Source organism: Rutidosis leptorrhynchoides, chromosome 2, assembly GCF_046630445.1.
Source record: "Rutidosis leptorrhynchoides isolate AG116_Rl617_1_P2 chromosome 2, CSIRO_AGI_Rlap_v1, whole genome shotgun sequence".
NCBI lineage: Eukaryota > Viridiplantae > Streptophyta > Magnoliopsida > Asterales > Asteraceae > Rutidosis > Rutidosis leptorrhynchoides.
The window spans coordinates 474,857,235-474,876,991 of NC_092334.1; the positions used below are offsets into that span (position 1 = coordinate 474,857,235).

The 19,757-nt window shown below is 35.8% G+C and overlaps 1 protein-coding gene across 1 annotated transcript in view; it reads right to left on the bottom strand.

Moving 5' to 3' along the window:
- Window positions 1-14,803: 14,803 nt before the first annotated feature.
- LOC139889402 (uncharacterized) overlaps window positions 14,804-19,757 on the bottom strand; it is a 46,309-nt gene continuing 41,355 nt past the window's right edge. The window contains exons 5-7 of the mRNA XM_071872357.1: window positions 15,582-15,699; window positions 15,070-15,312; window positions 14,804-14,938 (exon numbers count right to left, since the gene is read on the bottom strand). Of these exons, the coding sequence (XP_071728458.1) occupies window positions 14,804-14,938; window positions 15,070-15,312; window positions 15,582-15,699 (496 nt within the window). The remainder of the gene's footprint in view (window positions 14,939-15,069; window positions 15,313-15,581; window positions 15,700-19,757) is intronic.

The following is a 19,757-nucleotide window of genomic DNA, read 5'->3' on the forward strand; positions in this document are numbered from 1 at the left end:
TGTATAATCTCAGGACCCGTAATCTGTCTATCCCCCACTTCACTCCAACAAATCGGAGACCTGCACTTTCTACCATAAAGTGCTTCAAACGGCGCCATCTCAATGCTTGAATGGTAGCTGTTGTTGTAGGAAAATTCTGCTAACGGTAGATGTCGATCCCAACTGTTTCCGAAATCAATAACACATGCTCGTAGCATGTCTTCAAACGTTTGTATTGTCCTTTCGCTCTGCCCATCAGTTTGTGGATGATAGGCAGTACTCATGTCTAGACGAGTTCCTAATGCTTGCTGTAATGTCTGCCAGAATCTTGAAATAAATCTGCCATCCCTATCAGAGATAATAGAGATTGGTATTCCATGTCTGGAGACGACTTCCTTCAAATACAGTCGTGCTAACTTCTCCATCTTGTCATCTTCTCTTATTGGCAGGAAGTGTGCTGATTTGGTGAGACGATCAACTATTACCCAAATAGTATCAAAACCACTTGCAGTCCTTGGCAATTTAGTGATGAAATCCATGGTAATGTTTTCCCATTTCCATTCTGGGATTTTGGGTTGTTGAAGTAGACCTGATGGTTTCTGATGCTCAGCTTTGACCTTAGAACACGTCAAACATTCTCCTACGTATTTAGCAACATCGGCTTTCATACCCGGCCACCAAAAATGTTTCTTGAGATCCTTGTACATCTTCCCCGTTCCAGGATGTATTGAGTATCTGGTTTTATGAGCTTCTCTAAGTACCATTTCTCTCATATCTCCAAATTTTGGTACCCAAATCCTTTCAGCCCTATACCGGGTTCCATCTTCCCGAATATTAAGATGCTTCTCCGATCCTTTGGGTATTTCATCCTTTAAATTTCCCTTTTTTAAAATTCCTTGTTGCGCCTCCTTTATTTGAGTAGTAAGGTTATTATGAATCATTATATTCATAGATTTTACTCGAATGGGTTCTCTGTCCTTCCTGCTCAAGGCATCGGCTACCACATTTGCCTTCCCCGGGTGGTAACGAATCTCAAAGTCGTAATCATTCAATAATTCAATCCACCTACGCTGCCTCATATTCAGTTGTTTCTGATTAAATATGTGTTGAAGACTTTTGTGGTCGGTATATATAATACTTTTGACCCCATATAAGTAGTGCCTCCAAGTCTTTAATGCAAAAACAACCGCGCCTAATTCCAAATCATGCGTCGTATAATTTTGTTCGTGAATCTTCAATTGTCTAGACGCATAAGCAATCACCTTCATTCGTTGCATTAATACACAACCGAGACCTTGCTTTGATGCGTCACAATAAATCACAAAATCATCATTCCCTTCAGGCAATGACAATATAGGTGCCGTAGTTAGCTTTTTCTTCAATAACTGAAACGCTTTCTCTTGTTCATCATTCCATTCAAATTTCTTCCCTTTATGCGTTAATGCAGTCAAGGGTTTTGTTATTCTGGAAAAGTCTTGGATGAACCTTCTGTAGTAACCAGCTAGTCCTAAAAACTGGCGTATGTGTTTCGGAGTTTTCGGGGTTTCCCACTTTTCAACAGTTTCTATCTTTGCCGAATCCACCTTAATACCTTCTTTGTTCACTATGTGACCGAGGAATTGAACTTCTTCCAACCAAAATGCACACTTTGAAAACTTAGCGTACAATTCTTCCTTCCTCAATACTTCTAACACCTTTCTCAAATGTTCACCGTGTTCTTGGTCATTCTTTGAGTAAATAAGTATGTCATCAATGAAAACAATGACAAACTTGTCAAGGTATGGTCCACACACTCGATTTATAAGGTCCATGAACACAGCTGGTGCATTAGTTAAACCAAACGGCATGACCATAAACTCGTAATGACCGTAACGTGTTCTGAAAGCAGTCTTTGGAATATCATCTTCTTTCACCCATATTTGATGATACCCGGAACGTAAGTCAATCTTTGAATAAATAGACGAGCCTTGTAGTTGATCAAATAAGTCGTCGATTCTCGGTAGTGGGTAGCGGTTCTTGATGGTAAGTTTGTTCAACTCTCGGTAGTCGATACACAACCTGAATGTACCATCTTTCTTCTTGACAAACAAAACAGGAGCTCCCCACGGTGATGTGCTTGGTCGAATGAAACCACGCTCTAAAAGTTCTTGTAATTAGCTTTGCAGTTCTTTCATCTCGCTGGGTGCGAGTCTGTAAGGAGCACGAGCTATTGGTGCAGCTCCTGGTACAAGATCTATTTGAAATTCAACGGATCGATGTGGGGGTAATCCCGGTAATTCTTTCGGAAATACATCGGGAAATTCTTTTGCGACGGGAACATCATTGATGCTCTTTTCTTCAGTTTGTACTTTCTCGACGTGTGCTAGAACAGCATAGCAACCTTTTCTTATTAGTTTTTGTGCCTTCAAATTACTAATAAGATGTAGCTTCGTGTTGCCCTTTTCTCCGTACACCATTAAGGGTTTTCCTTTTTCTCGTATAATGCGAATTGCATTTTTGTAACAAACGATCTCTGCTTTCACTTCTTTCAACCAGTCCATACCGATTATCACATCAAAACTCCCTAACTCTACTGGTATCAAATCAATCTTAAATGTTTCGCTAACCAGTTTAATTTCTCGATTCCGACATATATTATCTGCTGAAATTAATTTACCATTTGCTAATTCGAGTAAAAATTTACTATCCAAAGGCGTCAATGGACAACTTAATTTAGCACAAAAATCTCTACTCATATAGCTTCTATCCGCACCCGAATCAAATAAAACGTAAGCAGATTTATTGTCAATAAGAAACGTACCCGTAACAAGCTCCGGGTCTTCCTGTGCCTCTGCCGCATTAATATTGAAAACTCTTCCGCGGCCTTGTCCATTCGTGTTCTCCTGGTTCGGGCAATTTCTAATAATGTGGCCCGGTTTTCCACATTTATAACAAACTACATTGGCATAACTTGCTCCGACACTACTTGCTCCGCCATTACTCGTTCCGACACCATTTGTTCCTTTCGTTCTATTAACCCCTGGTCCGTAGACCTCACACTTCGCCGCGCTATGACCATTTCTTTTACACTTGTTGCAAAATTTGGTGCAGAACCCCGAGTGATACTTTTCACACCTTTGGCATAGCTGTTTCTGATTGTTGTTGTTGTTGCGGTTATTATTGTTGTTGGGATGATTGTTGTAGTTGCTGTTGTTGTTGTTGTTGTTGTTGTTGTTGTTGTTGTTGTTGTTGTTGGGCCGTTTGTTGTAGTTGCGATTGATGTTGCGATTGTTGGGATAATTGTTGCGATTATTGTTATAATTGCTGTTGTTGTTGTATTGGTGATTCTTATCACCGTTTTCCTCCCACTTTCTTTTGACTTGCTTCATATTGGCCTCTTCAGCAGTCTGTTCTTTAATTCTTTCTTCAATCTGGTTCACTAGTTTGTGAGCCATTCTACATGCCTGTTGTATGGAGGCGGGCTCGTGTGAACTTATATCTTCTTGGATTCTTTCCGGTAATCCTTTCACAAACGCGTCGATCTTCTCTTCCTCATCTTCGAATGCTCCCGGACACAATAGGCACAATTCTGTGAATCGTCTTTCGTACGTGGTAATATCAAATCCTTGGGTTCGTAACCCTCTAAGTTCTGTCTTGAGCTTATTGACCTCGGTTCTGGGACGGTACTTCTCGTTCATCAAGTGCTTGAATGCTGACCACGGTAGTGCGTACGCATCGTCTTGTCCCACTTGCTCTAGATAGGTATTCCACCATGTTAACGCAGAACCTGTGAAGGTATGCGTAGCGTACTTTACTTTGTCCTCTTCAGTACACTTACTTATGGCAAACACCGATTCGACCTTTTCGGTCCACCGTTTCAATCCGATCGGTCCTTCGGTTCCATCAAATTCCAAAGGTTTGCAGGCAGTGAATTCTTTGTAGGTGCATCCTACATGATTTCCTGTACTGCTAGATCCAAGGTTATTGTTGGTATGTAGCGCAGCCTGTACTGCGGCTATGTTTGAAGCTAGAAAAGTACGGAATTCCTCTTCATTCATATTCACGGTGTGTCGAGTAGTTGGTGCCATTTCCTTCAAAATAGTCAAATGGAACAAGTTAATCATACAGAATATTAAGAGTAGTTAATAGTATTTCATAGCATAATATGAACTCATTTATAAAAGCTTTTTCTTCATATTAGCGTTTTATAAGTTTAAATTCGGGTAGTACCTACCCGTCAAGTTCATACTTAGTAGCTAATATACAATTCAACTACTACAATTCTATATGAAAAACTGATTATAATAATATTTCGCATTCAAATTTTATACAATATTTTACAAACTTACAATACCGCTTATTTTACATAAAGCATGAAATATAGCACACAATAACTTTGATACAAGATAGTTGTGAAGATAATTCTAGCTAGTACACAAGTCGTTCAGCAAAGGCAATAAAGACACGTAATTCATACGTCCAGAAACAAGTCATGCATTCTGGTTTTACTAGGACTACTTCCCATCCTTGGTCTTGTGGAACATAACCGTTATGGCCGTTGATAAGACAGCGTGTTGTAACGTCGTCAAAGGGACGAGGGTTACGTAATGTCCAACAGTCCCGTAACAATCTAAAAACCTCATTTCTTACCCCAATTACCGACTCTGTCACTTGTGGGAACGTTTTGTTTAATAGTTGTAAGCCGATGTTCTTGTTCTCACTTTGGTGAGAAGCGAACATTACTAATCCGTAAGTATAACATGCTTCTTTATGTTGCATGTTAGCCGCTTTTTCTAAATCACGAAGTCCAATATTCGGATATATTGAGTCAAAATAGTTTCTTAACCCATTGCGTAAAATAGCATTTGGGTTCCCCGCAATATATGCGTCAAAGTAAACACATCGTAACTTATGGATTTCCCAATGTGATATCCCCCATCTTTCGAACGAAAGCCTTTTATAAACCAAGGCATTCTTGGAACGTTCTTCGAATGTCTTACAAACTGATCTCGCCTTAAATAGTTGTGCCGAAGAATTCTGACCAACTCTAGACAAGATTTCATCAATCATGTCTCCGGGTAGGTCTCTTAAAATATTGGGTTGTCTATCCATTTTGTGTGTTTATACTGTAAAATAGACAAGAGTTAGATTCATAAAAAAAATATACTTATTAATACAAGCAATTTTTACATATATCATAAAGCATAAGCACACTATATTACATATATTACACCACACGAATACAACTATCTTATTCCGACTCGCTTGTTTCTTCTTCTTCGGTTTTGGTTCGTTTTGCCAAGTTTCTAGGGATATATGATGTTCCCCTAATACGAGCCGTTATTTTCCACATTGGTTTAGAAAAACCTGGTGGTTTAGAGGTTCCCGGGTCATTGTTACAACTTAAGGACTTCGGGGGTTGACGATACATATAAAGTTCATCGGGGTTGGAATTAGATTTCTCTATTTTTATGCCCTTTCCCTTATTATTTTCTTTTGCCTTTTTAAATTCAGTTGGGGTAATTTCTATAACATCATCAGAATTCTCGTCGGAATCCGATTCATCGGAGAATTGGTAATCCTCCCAATATTTTGCTTCTTTGGCGGAAACACCATTGACCATAATTAACCTTGGTCGATTGGTTGAGGATTTTCTTTTACTTAACCGTTTTATTATTTCCCCCACCGGTTCTATTTCTTCATCCGGTTCCGATTCTTCTTCCGGTTCCGATTCTTCTTCCGGTTCCGACTCTTCTTCCGGTTACTCTTCGGGAACTTGTGAATCAGTCCACGAATCATTCCAATTTACATTTGACTCTTCATTATTATTAGGTGAGTCAATGGGACTTGTTCTAGAGGTAGACATCTATCAAATAATATCAAACGCGTTAAGAGATTAATATATCACATAATATTCACATGTTAAAAATATATAGTTTCCAACAAAATTTGTTAAGCAATCATTTTTCAAGTAAACACGGTCGAAGTCCAGACTCACTAATGCATCCTAACAAACTCGATAAGACACACTAATGCAAAATTCTGGTTCTCTAAGACCAACGCTCGGATACCAACTGAAATGTCCCGTTCTTATTGATTAAAAACGTTCCATATTAATTGATTTCGTTGCGAGGTTTTGACCTCTATATGAGATGTTTTTCAAAGACTGCATTCATTTTAAAACAAACCATAACCTTTATTTCATCAATAAAGGTTTAAAAAGCTTTACGTAGATTATCAAATAATGATAATCTAAAATATCCTATTTACACACGACCATTACATAATGGTTTACAATACAAATATGTTACAACCAAATAAGTTTCTTGAATGCAGTTTTTACACAATATCATACAAGCATGGACTCCAAATCTCGTCCTTATTTAAGTATGCGACAGCGGAAGCTCTTAATAATCACCTGAGAATAAACATGCTTAAAACGTCAACAAAAATGTTGGTGAGTTATAGGTTTAACCTATATATATCAAATCATAATAATAGACCACAAGATTTCATATTTCAATACACATCCCATACATAGAGATAAAAATCATTCATATGGTGAACACCTGGTAACCGACATTAACAAGATGCATATATAAGAATATCCCCATCATTCCGGGACACCCTTCGGATATGATATAAATTTCGAAGTACTAAAGCATCCAGTACTTTGGATGGGGCTTGTTGGGCCCGATAGATCTATCTTTAGGATTCGCGTCAATTAGGGTGTCTGTTCCCTAATTCTTAGATTACCAGACTTAATAAAAAGGGGCATATTCGATTTCGATAATTCAACCATAGAATGTAGTTTCACGTACTTGTGTCTATTTTGTAAATCATTTATAAAACCTGCATGTATTCTCATCCCAAAAATATTAGATTTTAAAAGTGGGACTATAACTCACTTTCACAGATTTTTACTTCGTCGGGAAGTAAGACTTGGCCACTGGTTGATTCACGAACCTATAACAATATATACATATATATCAAAGTATGTTCAAAATATATTTACAACACTTTTAATATATTTTGATGTTTTAAGTTTATTAAGTCAGCTGTCCTCGTTAGTAACCTACAACTAGTTGTCCACAGTTAGATGTACAGAAATAAATCAATAAATATTATCTTGAATCAATCCACGACCCAGTGTATACGTATCTCAGTATTGATCACAACTCAAACTATATATATTTTGGAATCAACCTCAACCCTGTATAGCTAACTCCAACATTCACATATAGAGTGTCTATGGTTGTTTCGAAATATATATAGATGTGTCGACATGATAGGTCGAAACATTGTATACGTGTCTATGGTATCTCAAGATTACATAATATACAATACAAGTTGATTAAGTTATGGTTGGAATAGATTTGTTACCAATTTTCACGTAGCTAAAATGAGAAAAATTATCCAATCTTGTTTTACCCATAACTTCTTCATTTTAAATCCGTTTTGAGTGAATCAAATTGCTATGGTTTCATATTGAACTCTATTTTATGAATCTAAACAGAAAAAGTATAGGTTTATAGTCGGAAAAATAAGTTACAAGTCGTTTTTGTAAAGGTAGTCATTTCAGTCGAAAGAACGACGTCTAGATGACCATTTTAGAAAACATACATCCACTTTGAGTTTAACCATAATTTTTGGATATAGTTTCATGTTCATAATAAAAATCATTTTCTCAGAATAACAACTTTTAAATCAAAGTTTATCATAGTTTTTAATTAACTAACCCAAAACAGCCCGCGGTGTTACTACGACGGCGTAAATCCTGTTTTACGGTGTTTTTCATGTTTCCAGGTTTAAAATCATTAAGTTAGCATATCATATAGATATAGAACATGTGTGTAGTTAATTTTAAAAGTCAAGTTAGAAGGATTAACTTTTGTTTGCGAACAAGTTTAGAATTAACTAAACTATGTTCTAGTGATTACAAGTTTAAACCTTCGAATAAGATAGCTTTATATGTATGAATCGAATGATGTTATGAACATCATTACTACCTTAAGTTCCTTGGATAAACCTACTGGAAAAGATAAAAATGGATCTAGCTTCAATGGATCCTTGGATGGCTCGAAGTTCTTGAAGCAGAATCATGACAAGAAAACAAGTTCAAGTAAGATCATCACTTGAAATAAGATTGTTATAGTTATAGAAATTGAACCAAAGTTTGAATATGATTATTACCTTGTATTAGAATGATAACCTACTGTAAGAAACAAAGATTTCTTGAGGTTGGATGATCACCTTACAAGATTGGAAGTGAGCTAGCAAACTTGAAAGTATTCTTGATTTTATGAAACTAGAACTTTTGGAATTTATGAAGAACACTTAGAACTTGAAGATAGAACTTGAGAGAGATAAATTAGATGAATAAAATTGAAGAATGAAAGTGTTTGTAGGTGTTTTTGGTCGTTGGTGTATGGATTAGATATAAAGGATATGTAATTTTGTTTTCATGTAAATAAGTCATGAATGATTACTCATATTTTTGTAATTTTATGAGATATTTCATGCTAGTTGCCAAATGATGGTTCCCACATGTGTTAGGTGACTCACATGGGCTGCTAAGAGCTGATCATTGGAGTGTATATACCAATAGTACATACATCTAAAAGCTATGTATTGTACGAGTACGAATACGGGTGCATACGAGTAGAATTGTTGATGAAACTGAACGAGGATGTAATTGTAAGCATTTTTGTTAAGTAGAAGTATTTTGATAAGTGTCTTGAAGTCTTTCAAAAGTGTATGAATACATATTAAAACACTACATGTATATACATTTTAACTGAGTCGTTAAGTCATCGTTAGTCGTTACATGTAAATGTTGTTTTGAAACCTTTAGGTTAACGATCTTGTTAAATGTTGTTAACCCAATGTTTATAATATCAAAATAGATTTTAAATTATTATATTATCATGATATTATGATGTACGAATATCTCTTAATATGATATATATACATTAAATGTCGTTACAACGATAATCGTTACATATATGTCTCGTTTCAAAATCATTAAGTTAGTAGTCTTGTTTTTACATATGTAGTTCATTGTTAATATACTTGATGATATGTTTACTTATCATAATATCATGTTAACTATATATATAACCATATATATGTCATCATATAGTTTTTACAAGTTTTAACGTTCGTGAATCACCGGTCAACTTGGGTGGTCAATTGTCTATATGAAACCTATTTCAATTAATCAAGTCTTAACAAGTTTGATTGCTTAACATGTTGGAAACATTTAATCATGTAAATATCAATCTCAATTAATATATATAAACATGGAAAAGTTCGGGTCACTACACTAAGAACTTCGTTTCCTTTTTAAATTGTCACCTTAAACGACTCGAATTTCTGTAAAAAAAAAAAAAAAAAATTTCATTGCTTGTTTATATAAAATTTTCGTATTATCCTACACCACGTATTAATCACAATCCCTCCAGCCGTTTGAAACTTATCATTAAGTTCATCATTCAAAACTCTATGTTCTCGTCAACTTTTCCCTTTTGAAGTTGACCGTTGAGAAGATTTTACTTCTAATATCTCACGGCTAAACCACAACAACCTCATTAAACGACAATTCTATGATTTAATATCTTTTTGGCACAAGAAGGCATTTTTCAGATATTTCCTCACCCGGTGTAAACTATTCTTTGTAGCCAATGATTATATTTCTTTTCATCCGCACTTAAACTCATAAGTGAATGATAGATCGACCCGCCATCTGTGCGAGAACGTCTATCTCATTAAGAGATCACATCTTTCGTGCGATTTCCTATCAGAAATATAATTTATGATTCTCGCTATCCTCTCTAAAGGAGTTACCTTAAACGATTATGGTGTTTATGTGTTTACACTAAACATTTCTTTCTTCGTTGGTGGCAACTAGATGATTATCCTAGATAAGGGTTCGACCTCTGTTTCGACCTAATGGAAATCATAATCATAAAGTTGCATTCGACAGTGTGCCTCCAAAATTTCTTCCAAGGATAAGTTCACATGTATTGTAATATATTGGACAATATCTTTTCCACAAGACCATTTTTGAGGGCATCCTAGTAATCATGGTTTTTTGTGCATATAAGCCAGATTAATGACCCCTCGGCTGGCATCTCGTTTCACCTTCCTTGAAAATCATAGGTATCATGCCTATGGTTAATCTTACGGAATTAAAATCTAAACACCAACTATATCAAACACAAGTCATGCATCAAACTCCAAGGCTGTGATCTCCAATTACTCCTCTTTGATTGTCTGCCCTAATGGCGACATAAGCGCTCAAGGTTTCAAATAAACGTAGTAATGTTCATTGCACATTTCAGGTATCTGATTTACTGAAATGCTTGTAACATCACAATCCCTTTTGAGAAAACCTAGTTAGGTGACACTCATATTATTCCTTTGAACGACCTCTGCATTGATAATAAAATGCACATCATAGAAGAACCTGTATAAGCTATGGGTCATAAGATTCAAACGCTTAGTACAGGGAAATATTCCTATTGTTAAAGTCCATTGGAAATCACGTAGAGGCCCCGAGTATACCTGGGAACGTGAAGACCAGATGAAGTGGAAATATCTACATCTATTCTCAACCGTTGATGCATCCGAGAAGTCTTCCTGAAACTTCGGGATGAAGTTTAAATTAACGGGGAGGTACTATAACAACCCTCACTTTTCCCTTCCGAATTTACCAAGTTGCCCATAGGGTTTCATTGTCTTATTGAGTATATCATCATTAGGGTTGTTATTCGAGTAATTAATACTAAAACCCTAACACTATTTGAAACCCTAATCCCATTTAATATTGAATATTAAACCCTAACCCTAATATTAAATTAATAAATAAACTATATGTAATATTAAAATGTGACAAAATTTATAAACTAATAAGAACTAATATGAACTTAATAAAATTAATGAAAGTTAGGGGTTAACAATTAAATAAAATGTAAATCAAATAAATACAACTTATTTAAATAAATGTAACTTTATAAAAAAATATATATGATATACCTATGAATACAGAATGCCGAAAATAAATAAATAAATATATATATATATATATATATATATATATATATATATATATATATATATATATATATATATATATATATATATATTATAATAATACGGTTAATAAAAAAGAGAGGAGAACTTAGTCATTAAGCTTTCACAATTCTACTCTAATACTAATTCATGTGCTTGATCTTTAAGTAATTAGATTGTGTTTAGGATTCTAAAAAGCTCACTATATAAAGCCACATGATCTTTCCATAATTATACTCCACAAATCTCTCCCAGAACCCTTGCAAAATGTCGACTGATCTGCAGCCCCTTTTCCCTCCTTTTTAGTCGACATCTGCAGCCTATTTTTCCTCACCATCGACTTCCACAATAACCCTTCACACTAGCCTGCAAATCAGCCATCCAAACCATTGTTAATCAACAAGTTTTAACAGCCCATCATCATTCCTTTTTGTCGACTAAACAGCCCTCCATCACAGCTATATTAGTCGACCATAAACCTCCATAAAAACAGCCCTTTAAAGTCGATGTTTATCCTCCTGTTTTGCTGTAACAACCGACCACCACAACAGCCCAACATCCTGCAATTATTCTCCTGCTTTTCTTGCTGCAACTCGCCACTTTGTTCAGCCCATAAACAGCCTGCACGTTGGACTTTTGTTGCTGGGTATCTGCTGCTATTTTCTGCTGTTATAGTGACCCAAAATAGACCCAACAATCGATCAAATTGTTGCTGCAAAGTGCTGCTGCTGTCTGCCTATTTTCTGTCGAACAAAAGGACCCAAAACCCATCTGTTTTGGGTCGGTTACTGCTGCTGCTTGGCTACTGTTTCTGTTTTGTACCATACATCATCATCAATCCTTGATTTCATTCTTCTTGAGGTAGTTCTAAACCCTAGTTTAATCCTACTTAAATCTCTTAAGTTATTGTTATAAGTATTATGTAATGGTTATGGTCCAAGTTAAAAGATATAATTATAAGATAATGATAAGATAAAAGATGTATGATCATGATTATAGATTAATAAGACACTAGGTTAATTAATGATAATGAGTATGATTATAAGAATATGAATAATTATAAGAGTACGATTATGATTTTATGTAAGTAAGCTAGGAGATTAATTGGTTGTTATAATGAAATATTAGTGTTTTGATTGATAAGCTAGATAATAATAATAGTTGAATATAAGTCATGATCATGATATTGATTTATGAATAAGGTTATGATAACGTTAAAAGGTTATATGATTAAGTATGATTATGAAACTAGATAGTAATAGGTAAAGTATTAGGTAGTTAATTATAATAGTTAAGGGGTTAAGGATTATGAACATAAAGCTAGATTTTAAGTTAAAAGATTATGTACATGATAAAGATTAGGGTTAAGTTGTGAACATGATTTTGATATGAAGTTAGTTATTATAGATAATGATTGTAATTAAAAGAATTATGATTATGAACTAGTAATAAAATTAAGTATGAATATAAGTTGATCATGATTGTTGTTATAAAAGTTAATTAAAATAGATAAAAGATTATGATTTTATGTTAATGATAAACTAGTTTAATAAGTTAAAGAGTATAAATAGGTTATGATTATGATTAAAGGGTTGATTAGTAATATATGAACGAAGGTTAGTAAGTGATAATAATAATGATACGCATGCATGCATGCATACGTACGTATGTACATGTATACATTGTAGATATATGTGTGTGTATATGTGAATATATACATAGGTGTATATGTATATGTAAATATGTATGTATATGTACGTGTGTATGTATGTATGAGTGTATATGTATTAGGTAAATATTATAAGAAATTACAAAGATGATAAGTAGTTATATGAATATATATGTATCACCTTTACACTAATATATATGTAACACATACATAAAAGATATACATACATAGTATGGCTATAAATATATACATAGTATAATAATAAAGATTATATGTATATGTAACATGTAGGTATGGATATATATAACACTTGTATTAATGAGACTACTTAATACTTGATTAATTAAAGAATAATACTACTATTATTAGTATAACATATACACTTAATTATATAGTAACACTTAATAACACTAAGTATATTATCACTTATATAAATATAACTATTCTCGAAAACGGTCACTGTTAATATAGTTTACTATATTAATAAACAAACTTTATGTCTATTAGACATTAACTAATCGAACATAATATCTCTAGGTTGAGATCTCCGTGTTCAACCCTCCGATCATATAACTTGCGTGGAATATCTATCTGCTATTAAGGTGAACTTCATAGCCCCTCTTTTTACTATTTCTTAACTGTTTTATAACTTTGGGGTGAGACACATGCTTGCTTTTAAACTGTTTTACGCTTAGACACAAGTACTCAAACTTTCTTTTGATCAGTTCAAACTGTTTGCTAACATGCTTTGATTCATGCTTAATCCCTACCATGATATCGTTAGTTGCTACGTATAAAGGCAAGCTTAGTTATTGTGATAGCGCTATTGAGGGTGACGTCTCTATCCGGATGACCGCTGGTCAATGGATACATAATAACGATGAACGACACGAACGTGGTGTGTTTAGGGTAACTAATGGTTAGTATCGATATCATATACACCAGCACTACTACCGAACTGGTTAAACCTCATAATTAAATCTTGTGGTCTAAAAACTTGTTATAATTATTAAACCTATGTTGTTCACTCAACCATTTTGGTTGACACTTTTAAGCATGTTTTGTCTCAGGTACTTAGATATATTGCTTCCGCTGTAGAACTCTACTGTTACTTAGAAGTCAAGCCGAGCACTGGGACCAGAGATAACATCCACGTCAATGGCGATTTTGGCGGGGGTGTTACACAAATGTTGGTTGACTTGGTCAATCATTTGAGGGCATTTCAAATCTCAATTGGGTGCAGCTGTTTTCATTATCAAGAGAGAAAGAAAGATCACAGAGAGATCAAGAAAAAGAGTCAAAACCCCAATTCCCGTCTACAGTGACAGCAGGCCAGAAAACCTTCGATCCCCGGAGATCCGACCGTTGAATCTTCTTCATTTTTGAGCTGTGTCTTCCTGACATCAGTGCCAACATTTTCAACTGTTGAATTCGTCTCAAGTGTTCTGTAGCTCGAGTTACAACAGGCCGAACAGTAGTAGAATTTTGGGTGATGAAATTCTTCTTTTGTCTTTAATTGATTCATATACTTGTTGATTATTGTTGTTCAAGAGTATGATGATGTTGTATGCCTCTAGTTGATCTAGAGAAGAATTATTGTATTGCTCTCTTTGTTGATGATAGTGGAATTTAAGTGGCTTACGAGTCCCGTGGTTTTTACTCTCGGTTTTGAGGGGTTTTCCACGTAAAAAGTCTCGTGTTTTAGTGTGTGCTTGATTATTGTTTTGCTACTGATTTGGAACAGATTTGGGGACTGATTTGGGTTGGATTTGATATAGCTTGTTTGTTAGTTTCTTCACGGGTTCATATGGGTCGGGAAATGCTTGTCAAACGGGTTTGTTTCCGCTTTGTAGATTGCCCGTTGTGATTATATTCCCATCACAAATCCATTACAAACATTGTAACATAATTTAGATCAACAAAACTTTATAATATTTTAGTTTTCCATATGAAACACAACTTTTTATTCGACAAGTACATTACAAGTTCAAGTATACATATACTTTTACAAACCGACAAGGTTCATTCATGATTTCATGTCATGCAGCAAGATGGCATCCCAGCCTAACATCTCAAATCAGAGAAATAAATAAATAAACCTTTTTAAGTTGCAATAAATAAGTACCCATCTTCACTTTGCTTTCTTTTTTGGTAAGCTATTACAATAGCACCAAAAATAGCTAATCCAAAAACAGCTGAACCCCATAACAAGAAGGGTACATATGATTCTTCATGAACCTGCATACCAAATTCAAGAAAACATGACCTTTATTATGTCATTTGAAAGAAAATAAAAAGGATACTTAGACTACAAACCAAAATTATTATATGCATAATAAAAAAATAAAAAAATAAAAAAAATTTCTTACTTGAACTGGGCCATTTAAGGTCACAGAAGACTCTGCAACAAGAATATAGAAGAGACCCATAACACCCGTGTGAATCGTAGTACTGTTGTAATTAGTCTCCAAACTTAGAGTTTCAACTTTAGATATTTTCACGGACCCTGGTTTAGGATAACACGTGGACATTCCTACAATGTAACCAGCTTCGTCTCCTGCACTGTTTCCTTGCCCGTATATTGGTTTAGACGAGCATATAACACGTCCATCCTGAATAAAGTAAATACCTTTCAATTCAAAACAAACGGGTAAATGGATAAAGTTTTCCGTGTTCCGACAACCCGTGACAGGAAAGTATTTTTACTTGGATGTATGCGGCCTAAACACGTTATCACGAGACTGTTTCCGACCCTTTTTCCTACTTAAACCAAAATATGCTACGAGTAAGATTTGAATCTGAAACCTATGTGAGGATATCATATCCAAACCACCAGGCTATATTGAAAAGCCCATTTCTAAAAGTCAAAATATTAATTTACCTCTCCATATAAAGCAGAACCTGTTCCACCACTGTGTAAATGTCCAACACCATAAACAACATCACCGGCAACTGGGATACTCACATTTGACTTTCTAATGCTGATGTAGTCATTAGTCACAACTCCTGTAACATCCCGCATTTTTCCGTTAAATTATTTTAACGCCCGTCTTTTTCTTTTTAAATAATACCCTTCATATCTAGATTCGTATCCTTTGTTAAGTAACATTTTAAATATTCTCGTTATCGGATTTTTAATATCTCCCGTACTTCCGTGTAATTTAAAATAATTCGTTTGGTCAATTCACGCACCCGCAACCGAACGCGAGGGACTAGTTTCGCCATTGGAGCAAAGATGTGACTAGCTTGACTAGTCAACACCCACCTCCCCATTTTCCTTTTCATTTTCATTTCCATTTTCTTTCTATACTTTCCAATTTTCTCTCAAACACCACTACAAAGAATCATCATCTAAATTCGGATTTGGAAGCTTCAACCAAAACAAAATACATATTTGGAATCCTCTCTTCATCCTCTTCAATTTGGTACCAACTTCATCTCATTTGGGTAACTTTATAAAATCACTAATTTTATGTGTTCTTGAGATTTTTGAGTTATAAAGTTGTTAATTAGTGTCTATGGCTCATTGTAATGTCGTGTATGTAATTTGTATGCTCGATTCGTTGTTTTTGGTGTAACTAGTTCAATATGAAAATTACTTGCTAAATCCTTGATTTTGGATGATCAAATGTTGTTAGATTGTTAAAGTGCATGTTTTAAAAGTGTTACTAGTATCATTAGCTTCGTTTTGATGTATAGGTTGATTAAGGAAACTCCAAGAACATGATTAGTGATTTTGTGAACTTGGATTAGGGTTTGATAAGCTTTAGATGAACTTTTGATGCACCAAATGCTATGAAATATTGTAGATAAGAATTTTGTTGCAATGTGTGTATGATTACCTTCGAAACGGCATATCATACATGTAAATTGGTTGCCCGAATCATAAAATGCGTTTTAGAACTTGAAACTTTGATTATGAACGTTTAATGCGGTTTTTTGGTTGTTGTTAGTGATGAATTGCTTGATGAAATGTGCTTAGTTGTTTTCCTTGTCAAATTACCTTTCTAATGATATAGGTTATGCGTTTTAAGTGTTTTCGGTGCATGAAATGTGTTATATTGTATTTTGGTTCGTGACTTGGACCATTTTTCTGCAAACTGCATGATTCCCAGGTATTGCGCGCCGCGCATTTACCCGCGCGCCGCGCAGAATCAGAGATCCAGATGTTTGCCTTCTTGGTTGAGTTCTGACCAGAAATTGCACTTGGGTGCGCGCCGCGCAACCCAGTGCGCGCCGCGCAAAAGCCCCAGGCCACTCTCTTTTGTTTTTAAATGTCACAAAAATGTTTCCGCTTAACTAAAACTCCGTTTAACATGAAACTTGACTATTAGGCTCTTATATGACTTCTCGTCTTGGGAAAATTGTCGGATACCCGACCCGACCCCGTTGACTTTGACTTTGACCAAGTTTGACTTTTAGTCAAACTTAACCAAACGATTATACAATCGTTCTAACATACTTAACTACTTGTATTGTGCATGAAACTTGACAAATTGATTCACATGCTATATTAATCGAGTCGTAACGAGCCATAGGACTAATTGAACATCTTTGACCGTTTGTGTTTACCGTTATTGATACAACCTATATGTTTAGGTCAAGACTAGCTTTGTCTTTGCACGCGTCTACTTGTTGAAGTACTTTATTAACTCTCGCGCTCAAGGTGAGATCATAGTCCCACCTTTTCAACAACTTTTATACTTTTAAATCGTGGGCTGAGAAAACATATACTTTGTTACATCTTGTACTACTTACTTTTATGTTTTGAACACAAGTGTGAAAACAAACATTCCACGTGCGAGTTAGAACAAAAATGCCTCAATTCGATTATCATTAGTTACACTTGCAGGGTGTAAGCGAGAACTTATATTGTGTGGCCATACGGGTTTAACAAACCCTCATTCGGACGGTTCGCTACCGTTATGCGGATGAAATATATTTTTGTGTTTTAGTGTGGGTTCTAGCACTGTGTGATGGGGTAACGTTGGTTAAGTTTTGATAATTGAGTGCTCGCGTATAACAACACTTTTGGAATGCAAATGATTTGGATAATCTACGTTATGGAAATACAAAATCTTGTGGTTCAAAAACAACGTTTAATACTTACTAAACCTATGATTTCACCAACGTTTTCGTTGACAGATTCTTCTATGTTTTCTCAGGTTTTGAATGCTTAGTGATACATGCTTCCGCACTCTTTTGATACTTGCTTGGATGTCGAGTATACATGCATTTTGGAGCATCTTTTGAACTTATTTAAACTGTGTCGCATAGTTTTCATTTGTACTTATAACGTTGTAACTTAACTTGTGGTCAATTATCTTTGTAAACTTTGAAACAATCTTTACACTTGAATGGATGCGACATATTTTGGGTCAAACGTCTGTTTTAAAGACTTATGACCAGGTAATGGGACCTACGTAGTCGACGCCGTCACTTGACGATTTTTCGGGGTCGCTACAAGTGGTATCAGAGCCTTGGTTGTAGGGATTTAGAGTTCATTTGTGTCCACCCCGAGTCATAGGGTACATAGGTGAATCTAGACTACAACCGGCATATAGACTGAAGTAGGAATTACTTGACTATTTGTGCATTTATACTCGAACTCTTCTATCATATCTAACTCGTATTCGATCTTGATCTTACGTTGATAAATTTTGTTGACGCGTCACCTTGACTTTATGAGGTAATGTTAAATGCACATGAGAATCAGGGTAATATAATTTCCGGGATTATATTACGGTGATTCATATGGACATTCCGACATTATGACATAAAGAATTTAAGGCGAGTCAAGGAAAATTTTCTCTACATCATCATTCCCTATCATGATTAGTATTATTGAGAATACTAATCAGCGATATTCTTGTGTCTTGAAGGAACAATGCCTCCCCGTCGCGGGCCACGTAATGAAACTTCCGAACAAGCTTTTCAACGCATGATAGCCACCGCCATAGGTGCGGCTATGGCTAGTATCTCCTCCGACATCAATAACAACCACAACCACAACAACCATGGAGCCGGTAATTCAAACGAGGGTTGCTCCTACAAAACTTTCATGGGGTGCAAACCTCACACCTTCGATGGGACCGGAGGACCGGTTGTGCTCACCCGATGGTTTGAGCAAACAGAAGCCGTTTTTAGCATAAGCGGTTGTCGGGACCAAGACAAAGTCAAATATTCCACCCACACTTTTGCCGGTATCGCCCTCACATGGTGGAATACGTATGTGCTGTCAGTGGGTATCGATGAAGCTCACACTCTCTCATGGGCCGACTTAAAGAAAAAGATGATCACCGAATACTTCCCGCGCGAAGAGACCCGTAAGCTCGAACACGAACTAAGAACTTTAAAAGCGGTCGGGAATGACCTAAAGGCATATAATCAACGATTTTCTGAGCTATCCTTGATGTGCCCAAACCTCGTGACCCCCGAACCTCTAAGGGTTGAACTTTACATGGATGGTCTTCCCAAGAGCATCAAACAAGGAGTAATGTCATCCAAACCCAGTAATCACCAAGAGGCCCTGAATATGGCCCGTCAATTGATCGAAACGGTAGACGAGATTGAAGTGCCGGCACCTAAAGCCGAGGATGAGTCGGGTGACAACAAAAGAAAATGGGAAGCCCCCCAATCGAGTAACTACAACAACAACTTTTCCAAGGAACCTCTCACCCCCGTCGGCAAGAAAAGTTATGCCGGGACACGACCTTTTTGCAACAAATGCCACAAGCATCATTTTAGTGAATGTGGCAAGCTAATTTGCCATCGGTGCCAAGGTAGTGGTCATATTGCCAAGTATTGTGGAAGTACCGCCCCCGTCACTCAAAAGGGGCCCGACGCACCAAAGCCGAGTATTTGCTACAAATGTGGCCAATCGGGTCATTTTAGGAATGAATGCCCAAAGAATAAAGCAAAAACCAACGCGCGCCGTTAAACTTACAACATCGACACCTAGGATGCCCGAGACGATGATGGACTAGTCACGGGTACGTTTCTTCACAACAAACCGTATATTTCATACTTATTCAATTCGAGTACCGTTAGACGTTTT